This window comes from Macrobrachium nipponense, chromosome 32, assembly GCF_015104395.2.
Source record: "Macrobrachium nipponense isolate FS-2020 chromosome 32, ASM1510439v2, whole genome shotgun sequence".
Lineage (NCBI taxonomy): Eukaryota > Metazoa > Arthropoda > Malacostraca > Decapoda > Palaemonidae > Macrobrachium > Macrobrachium nipponense.
In genome coordinates this window covers 6,324,663-6,334,662 of record NC_061094.1, presented here as the reverse complement: position 1 = coordinate 6,334,662, position 10,000 = coordinate 6,324,663, and the positions used below count along the sequence as shown (strand labels likewise).

Here is a 10,000-nt window from a genome sequence, read left to right as displayed (position 1 = left end):
GAATGCGTTTATTTGTTTGGCCGTCTTTTTACGGCACTGTTGCACAGTTGCGTGGTGCTCCGAGGATTATTATGATAAGGACTATAAAAATATCACGACATTCTCTTCGCTCGCCTCGTCCACGAAGAATGACGTTTTGAAAGGTAAACCTTTTTATTTTTAGCCTTCTAATCTATTCCGTTGTATGTGTATGTTCCGGAGAAATATTATCACAGACAGTGGTTAGTTTCTAATTATTGTTTAGATTGTGGCATAGTTAAAGTCATTATTTTTTTCTTATATTGAGAAGATGCCAGTTCTTTCAAAATTATATTCCACTTTAGCTGGTCAGTAAGAATATGACTGGCAAGTCCATTCAAACATCATTATACCAGGCTTCATAGTATCGTCACCTTCAGGGTAATAGTGAAAACCATAGGAAATAAAACTACTCACACACACACATACACAGGTGGGTGGGTAGTGAGGTCAGTGTACCTCACTCAGTGCAATGCAGGCATTACTTAAGGTTCTTTGCAGCGTCCCTTCGGCCCCTAGATGCTACAACTCCTTTCATTCCTTACTTTACCCTCTCTCTTGACAATTGTATCATAGTGCAATGTTTTCCTCCTGTTGCACCTTTAAAAGCTTTTTGCTTACTTGGGGAGTAAGCGTACAAAATACTTTGTTGTTGTTCTTATTCATGTTCTTGTTGGGGTTTTGGTAGGAGAGGCCTATGGAAGAGCCCAAGAAGTTCTGAAAAAGGTGTTTCGCATTGAGTTAAACATACTGGAATTCTAGGATATAGTCATGATTTATTTATTAGAATGAAGATTTGAAAAATTAAAGAATGTGCATATTAAACAGTACAGGAAAATTATTTCTAATAAATATAGCGTATTTATTTAAATTTTCGTTGACGAAACAAGTCTCTGTTTAACCATAGATTTTTGCACACTTTAATTTACATTATAAGTTAGGAAAATAATATTTACACTTTAATTTACATTATAAGTTAGGAAAATAATATTTACAACTTATGCATAAAGGGAAAAATCTTTCACATGTCTTGAGTAAGCTGGAGGTCGGATCCTGCCTTGTTACTCTCAATTTCAGCGCTGAATGACCTCATAATTCCAAGTGCCTGGGCTTTGGTCTAAACTCTATATTCCAATTTCAATTCCTTTACCCCCAATCTCGCCTCCTCTTTTTTTCAGCCTTGTTGTATAATGCCTTAAGTTAAACTGTTACCTCTTGCTGCATTTGTGGGGTTTTCTCCCATTCCCACCTTTAGCTCCTTGTACTCCATTTTCTGTAGTTTCTGGATCTCCTTATCTTCCTGTCCAACCACTCCAGCTCCCCCTCTTGACCATCCTAAACACTGAATGCCCGAAAGTGCCCAGTACTTGGTTTCGCAGCCTAGATCTCAAAAATCAGTCAGTCATCCATTATACTACCCTAATGCAATTCAACTTATATTTTGATATTTTACTTACCTTTGTACTTATTTGTTAATTCCTAATTTATCTGTTTTTCCTGATGACTGATCTCCGCTTTCTGCATTTTCCATTACCTTCTGTTTCTTCTTTCGAATGAAAACCATATTCTCTGGAAGCTTCAAGAAAAGGACTTGACCTAGTCTAGAATATCTTATTATTTGTGCACCCAAAATATAGTCACTATGAGCTACTTCATTTAAGGATTAGGGAATGGCTAGAAATAGTCAGGATAATCACCATGGCCGGATATTCATTGTGATGTATGAATGAATGTGGTGCTGGTATGAGGCCACCTTCGGAATATGATAATCTTGGGCCTTGCCTTTCCAACCCCATAAGGGGTTAGTGCCGTCAGTAAACCTCACGTGGTGCGCAGTAGGCATTACTTAAGGTTCTTTGCAGCGTCCCTCCTGCCCCTAGCTTTCATTTCTTTTACTGTACCCCCATTCATATTCTCTTTCTTCCATCTTACATTCTTGAACCCTCTCCTGACACCTGTTTCAAGGTTGCATCTGCTTTGAGGTTCTCTTGTTACACCTTTCAAACCTTTCAGCGCTGAATGACCTCATTGGTACCAGCCCTTGGCCTTGGGCCTAGATTAAATATTCCATTTCATTGCGAGGAATACATCCAAACCTAACTTGCCCCAGGGCACAACATTCTACCCAGATTCTGCCTGACCAAGAGGGAGGGAATCTTCGCTTCCTGGAAACCTTCCCGAAATATTTTGATAAATGATATATTAATATTTTGATAAATAAATATTTATACTTATATTACTTAATAATAATCAGGTACAATAAGGAACACATCCCCATTAATGCCCAAAGATACGTGAAAGTGTAAAGACTAAAAACTATGTTCACTGATCTTTGGTGACAACAGCATCCTCAGAGAGAGAGAGACCTTACCTTACAGACCTTACAGTTCGTTCGGGTTGCCCCAGGTCCCTCAGTGTGAGGCACCTCTAATGTCTACCAGAGAGTTGCTAGTACATCTTCCGGTATATTTTGCATCTTCCAATCTTGGATGGTCTGGGATGCAGTTTAGATATTTGTCGAGCTTATTCTTAAACACATCTACGCTCACTCCTGATATATTCCTCAGATGAGCTGGCAACGCATTGAATAGACGCTGCAATTATCGATGCCTGGTGCGTAGTGGATTAATGTCCTGTGTGCTTTCCTTATTTTTCCTGGTATTGTTTTGGGCACTATTAATCTACCTCTGCTTGCTCTTTCTGATATTTTTAGTTCCATGATATTTTCTGTTATTCCTTCTATCTGTTTCCATGCCTGAATTATCATGTAGCGTTCTCTTCTCCTTTCTAGACTATATAATTTTAAGGATTGTAGTCTTTCCCAGTAGTCAGGGGTCATTAACTTCTTCTATTCTAGCTGTAAAGGACCTTTGTACACTCTCTATTTGTGCAATATCCTTTTGATAGTGTGGGTACCATATCATATTGCAATATTCAAGTGGACATACGAACATATGTTTTATAAAGCATAATCATGTGTTCAGCTTTTCTTGTTTTGAAGTGCCGTAACAACATTCCATTTTTGCTTACATTTTGCCAAAAGAATTGCTATTTGATCATTGCATAAACATGTTCCTATTCATCATCACACCAAGGTCTTTAACTGCTTCCTTATTTTGTGATTGTCTCATTATTAGGTCCCCTATATGCATATAGCTTTCCTTCTCTGTCTCCATAATTTATTGATTCAAATTTATCAGAGTTAAATACCATCCTATTTTCCTCTGCCCAATCATATACTTTGTTAAGGTCTCTTTGTAGAGCGTTCCTATCTCATCACAAGTAATTTCTCTACTTATTCTTGTGTCATCAGCGAAACTACTCACAACCGAATCCTTAACATTACTGTCTATGTCTTCAATCATAATAACAAACAGTATTGCAGCTAACACCGTACCTTGTGGCACACCGGATATTACCTTGGTTTCATCCGATTTCTCATCGTTTGCAATAACTATCTGTTTTCTGTTGTGTAAAAATTCTTTTAACCATCTTCCTATTTTATCTACGATATTGTGTTTTCTAATTTTCTTTGCTAATATATTATGGTCTACTTTGTCAAAAGCTTTTGCAAAGTCTAGATAAACCACATCTGTTTCATTTCCGCTTTTCATATTTTTGAATATGTTCTCACGGTGGACTAACAGAGAGAGAGAGAGAGAGAGAGAGAGAGAGAGAGAGATAGAGAGATAACGCAGTGCCTTAGTTACAATTAACAGGGAGAGAGAGAGAGAGAGAGAGAGAGAGAGAGAGAGAGAGAACGCAGTGCCATAGTTGCCATTAACAAAGAGAGAGAGAGAGCGCGCGCGCCATGCTATAGTTAAAAATTAACAGAGAGGAGGAGAGAGAGAGAGAGAGAGAGAGAGAGAGAGAGAGAGAGAGAGAGAGAGAGAGAGAGAGAGAGCCCAGTGCCATAGCTACAATTGAAAAATAGTTTTTTTTTTTTATGTAGAACATGGTTAAAAAATTAAATATGTATATATATATATATATATATATATATATATATATATATATATGTGTGTGTGTGTGTATATGCTACAATTAAAAAAAGTCTTTTGTAGGACATGGTTACAATTTAAAAGAGAGAGAGAGAGAGAGAGAGAGAGAGAGAGAGAGAGAGAGAGAGAGAGAGAGAGAGAAGGCGGTCCCATAGCTGAAAGCCCCATATGTAGTATACTCTCGCGCTGAGTAATTGAAATTATTTTTTTATTTTTTCGAGATCAAAGGCCAACGGGACACGAGGCCTAATGTCCATAGTTGCTCAGAGTCGCAGAAAAAACATTCAACAAAAGGAAGACGGCAAAAAAGAAGGGAAGAGCTTATCCCGAAGGAATTAACAAAACATAGGAGTGAAACTGAAAATGTGATTAATGGTTATGTATACGGAGTGGGTCCAATGTATACAAATACAGTTACATTTTCATGTATTTTGGGGCGTTAATGAGAATACGTTACTTATTGTACCTGATTATTCAGTGCTAGTGTCAGGGGTAAGTTAGGTTAGGATGCATTCCTAGCAACGGAATAGAATACATAATTTGGGCGGAGAGCCACGCGCTGGAACCTATGAGGTCATTCAGCGCTGACTGGGAAATTGACAGTAAAAAGGTTTGAAAGGCGTAAGAGGAGTAGAAAGAGAATGAGAACGGAGGTATCGTGAAAGGAATGAAAGATATGCAGCTAAGGGCAGAAAAAACACTACAAAGAACCATAAGTAATGCCTACAGTGCACCGCACAGGATGGATTTCTGGAACTTTCACAGCTTTTTCACATTTTGGGTATAGCTCAGGAGCATAGCTGTGGTTGTCGGTAATCATGTTAGTTGGTGACTACTGACATATTATTATTATTATTATTAGGGAAAAACTCTCTATCGCGAGAGTATATATAATGTTGTAAAGGGTCCACAATGATATAAAGTGTTAAAAGTACGTGTATAATTATTAAGACTTTACAGAAAGCTTTCGAACCCTTCCCTGGGTTCATCTTCAGTCCAAATGAACACTAAGTTACAACAAGTGCAGAGGTAAATTTAAAAACAAGAGTCGTTGAAGATCGTTGACAACGGCCGTTAGCTCGTTAATGGGCCAGGCGAAGAAAGAGGGCAGTTAACTCCAACTAAGTGATATCCCCTCCCCTATCAATCCTTCTGGCTGCAATTCTGTTGGATCTCCGCTGAGGTTGTTGCAACGATGCAGGAAGTCCTTCATCCGGTGGCGTAGATTGGGCACCGTAACCAGACTCCCCTGGGGCAGCGGTTACCTGGACTGGGAGAGGCAAGGCAGGAACAGCATCAGGAGAGGGAAAAACAGAGCCTGTCCTACAGTTAAAATCTTTTAAAAACATACTAGTAATATAAAAATTAACAAATGGGTCTTCGTTGACAAAAGACTTGTTTCCTTTGAATGATTCTCCTAAACTTATAGCAGCTCCCTCCACTACTTTGAGATTCAGGGTCTCTGTAACACGGTTATTTGGACTTTGCTCCTTGTCAAAGCATCGGATGTAGCTGAAAGTTGACATATGTATATTTTACAACCACACACAAATTTTGTCAGCATTATCAATAACCTAAACCCGATAGTTTTAATTTTTATAGAGTAAAAATGTTCTAGCCGATGCCATGGCTAATGATTACGAGCCAAGAGTCGAAAAACATTCATTACGTAAGCAAGGTAAACAAACACCTTTTGACGAAATGTTGCCCCGCCCATCCAACAGACAGAAACTCCATCGGCTCTGAAACCCAAAGACTTTATGAATGGCGGAACGATACATAGATGTGGGTGGGGTATCAGTGCCAGCGTAATAATACTACTGTAGCAGTAGTGCCGCAACAGTATAGCAGTAATATACATGAATTAAACGTTTAGGCCAACTGCTGGGATCCTTGAGGATCATTTAGCACTTCTTACAACTACTCGAGAAATTAGTTTTTATAGCCAGAAGTTAAATTTTCTAATCCAACAATGCCCATGGTAGCCTTCAGTGTTATCCTGAATTATAACGAGGCGAAAGTGGGTGGATCCTTATGAAGTCATCATTCTGACGATAATTATTGGTGATAGTTTAAAGCCAATATACGGTACCTGATATTTTTTTCAGTAAATAGGTAGATAGCCAATAAATAAAAATTGCTTGACATTGGATATAGCAGTTATCAAATCAAGCTTGTCTACTATGTTTTTGATAATTACCAACTATTCCCTACATCTTGTCAATCTGATTGTGACCTATAAAGTAGACTGTAATTTTTTAAGAAACTTATTTTGGGAGTTAGACTAATAATCGAAGTGTTTTTGTATTTATTAACATATTTTGTTGGTTTGTTCATTATGACAATTATCAGTGGAGAGGTTCCAGAGTTCATAAAGGTGTACTGCTTTGCTTGTATTTAAATTTGTATGTCATTGTTGCCAGAGGTTTAGCCTTCGTTACGTATAGCCAATCATCCATCGAGAAAGAGGGAAGATATGCTGTCATAAGTTACGTAACGAGTGCGTTCGAAACCTTTTCTCTGAGTAAGTTGGCCCGTCTTCAAAAAGAGTCACTTTTACATTATAAGTACCAAATTTATTCAACCTGCGTAATGCAGAATACAGTCAAAATTTATGTGTAGATATAATATGTATTCTGAATAAGCGTTATATTTATGGAATGCTTAGATAAAAGGTTATTGCGAAAAAACCGTGTTACAGAGGCCCTGAATCTCATAGTAGTCGTCTTACATTTATATTGTTACCTTTAAAGATAATTTTAGCCTCATTCCAGTTGGGTCTATGATCATTCCTGAGCTACTATTGCGCTGTTTTGCGATTGTAGTTCATAAGCTCGCCTATGTTCACCCAAACGTATATCCAGTCCCCGTCCACTCTCGCCAAAATATTTACTATTAAAATCCATACACGGTAGTTCGTAAACGCCTGGGACTATGGGATTGTTATCATTGTTATTGTTTCTTACGAGGGTGCGTCTTATTGTATTTTCATATTTGAACATAATTTAGTTTCCTTCTGACTTTTGTTTATATGCCCGCTTATATTCTTCACTTCTGGATTAAAGGGAAGGGACACATATCTTTTTGGTTTTTCCCTGGTATTATCTCTAAGTCCATAGAACGACTTCCTTGCTAGCGAAATTGCTTTCTCAATGAAGTGAGGGGGATATCTAAGACTTCTAAAAGTAGCCGTGATGTGTTTAAGTTCACCGTCTATATATTCGGGGTCGCAAATTCTGAATGCGTGTAAAGCAAAATTCATAATAATGTTACATTTTATTTCTTTACAACATAATTATTATTATTATTATTATTATCATTATTATTATCATTATCATTATCATTATCATTATCATTATCATTATCATTATCATTATCATTATCATTATTATTGTTGTTGTTGTTGTTGTTGTTGTTTTCTGGAAGACGACCTGCATAGGTTTTATTGAAACTAATGGCTATTTCACCCGTTTATTTTGTATAAAAGTTTATCTATTTCTTCTTATTACTGATTATTCTTCTGTACTCAAGCTGGCTATTAAAACGCCAAATGGGGAATTCATATAAAAAAACGTAGTGGTTATCAGATGTATAATATATATTCAATTTGACAAATATGAATCCCCACTTGGTGTTTTAATAGCCAATTTGAGTACAGAAGGAAGGTCAGTAATATGGAGAATAGAAAAGCTTCTATACAAAATAAACGCGGCTGAAATAGCCATTGTTTTCAATAAAAACCTGTACTATTATTATCCTAATAGTTTTACCAAACCACTGAGCTAATAAAATAATCAGCTTTCACAGGGCTGGGCCGAAGGATTTGTTTTTATTTATGTTTTTTATTTATATTTCGCACATTAAATTACAATTTTTAAAAACTTTGTCATGGGGTTAATTCATATTGCAAGGGACAGATATAAGCAACATTAGTGCTGTACATTTTATTAAAGATTAGAAGTGACCTGAAAGTAAACATGGTTATTTTTTTCACCAGTGCAATGAGCGACTTTTCATTCATTCTCTCCCTCTCGTAGGGTGATAGTGCCGTCGGTACACCTCTCACGGTACACTGTAGGCATTACTTAAGGTTCTTTGCAGCGTCCCTTCTTCGGCCCCTATCTGTAACCCCATTCATTCCTTTTACTGTATCTCTGTTCATATTCTCTTTCGAGCATCTCAGTTTCCACCTTCGCCCAACAATTGATTCATAGTGCAACTGCTTTGAGATTTTCCTCCTGTTACACCTTTCAATCCGTTTCAGCACTAAATAACCCGATAAGTCCCAACGCTCGGCCTTAGGACTAAATTCTATATTATTATTCATATCCCTGTAAAATCTGCTGACGAATGAGATGCCGAAGAAACTAACAGATGCTTCAAAGTCTGAGATAGCGGATGCTGGAAACCTCCCATCAGTATTTCGATAAATAAATATCAATACTTGTATCTTTTAAGGAGAAAGTTTGGTTACACCCCTGCACTATAGTAGATTCACATCAACAGTGCATCTGATGTCTAGGCCAGTCCCTACGACGCTCCTGACTGGCTGTTGATAAGCCAATCACAGGGCTGGAAACTCTCAGTCTCTCTCGAGAGTTCACATAGGTACGACAGGTAACACATTCCCATTAACGCCCAAAGGTACATGAAAATGTAACTAGATTAGACAACCCAAATGTATTATTTATCGTATGCTGTATACGCATATACTAGGACCACGCTGTGGTAGGGGTGTAAGAATACTACCACCGTAGGTCCTGCGTGTCGTAACAGGCGAATATAAGAACAGCTGCTGCCTTGCAGTCTTACTATTTTAGTAAAAGGCAGGCCCACCGCCAATAACTGTGGAAACTGTTTGCCTTGCATCTTACTTTTTTTTAAAAGTAGCCTAAGGCTGCTGCCGCATTCTTTTTTTGTAAGGAGCTAAAGGCTTGCGCATATGGTGACTGGTGTCCTTGCAGTCTTACTTTTTTTTTGTAAAGTAAAGGAGCCTAGCTGCCGCATTAACTGTGGACCTGCTGCGGTTGCAGTTCTTTTTTTTATCAGTAAAGCTTCCTTGCACGGCATAATAACTGTGGAAACTGCGCCTTGCAGTCTACTTTTTTTAGTAAAAGCTAGGCCTGCCGCCAATAACTGTGGAAACTGCTGCCTTGCAGTCCTTACTTACGTAGTAAAAGGCTAGGCTCCGCACAGCAATAACTGTGGAAACTGCTGGCCTTGCAGTCTTTACTTTTTTTTTAGTAAAAGGCTAGGCCCACAGCCAATAACTGGAAACTGCTGCCTTAAAGCAGTCTTACTAGTAAAACAAAGCTAGGCCCAAAACGGCCAGCCAGTAACTGTGGAAACTGCTGCCTGGTAGTCTTACTTTTTTTTAGTAAAAGGCTAGGCCCACCACCAATAACTGTGGAACTGCGGCCTGGTAGTCTTACTTTTTTTTTAGTAAAAGGCTAGACCACCGCCAATAACTGTGGAAACTGCTGCTTTGCAGTCTTTACTTTTTTTAGTAAAAGGCTAGGCCTGCCGCCAATAACTTTGGAAATGCTGCCTCGCAGTCTTACTTTTTATTAGTAGAAAAGGCTAGGCCACCGCCAGTAACTGTGGAAACTGCTGCCTGTAGTCTACTTTTTTTTTTGTTAGGCTAAAGCTCAGAGTAAAAGGCTAAGCCCACCGCCAATAACTGTGGAAACTGCGGCCTGGTAGTCTTACGTTTTTTTTAGTAAAAGGATAGGCCCACCACCGCCAATAACTGTGGAAACTGCTGTCTTGCAGTCTTACTTTTTTTTAGTAAAAGGCTAGGCCCACCGCCAATAACTGTGGAAACTGCTGCCTTGCAGTCTTACTTTTTTTTTAGTAAAAGGCTAGGCCCACCGCCAATAACTGTGGAAACTGCTGCCTTGCAGTCTTACTTTTTTTTAGTAAAAGGCTAGGCCCACGCCAACAACTGTGGAAACTGCTGCCTTGCAGTCTTATTTTTTTTA

The 10,000-nt window shown here is 38.4% G+C and overlaps 1 protein-coding gene across 1 annotated transcript in view; it reads left to right on the top strand.

Annotated features, from left to right (window-relative positions):
• LOC135207187 (DE-cadherin-like) overlaps nucleotides 1–10,000 on the top strand; it is a 176,725-nt gene that overhangs the window by 687 nt on the left and 166,038 nt on the right. Inside the window, 1 exon segment of the mRNA XM_064238757.1 lies at nucleotides 1–143. This exon segment is cut by the window's left edge and continues 153 nt beyond it. Within this exon segment, the coding sequence (XP_064094827.1) occupies nucleotides 1–143 (143 nt within the window).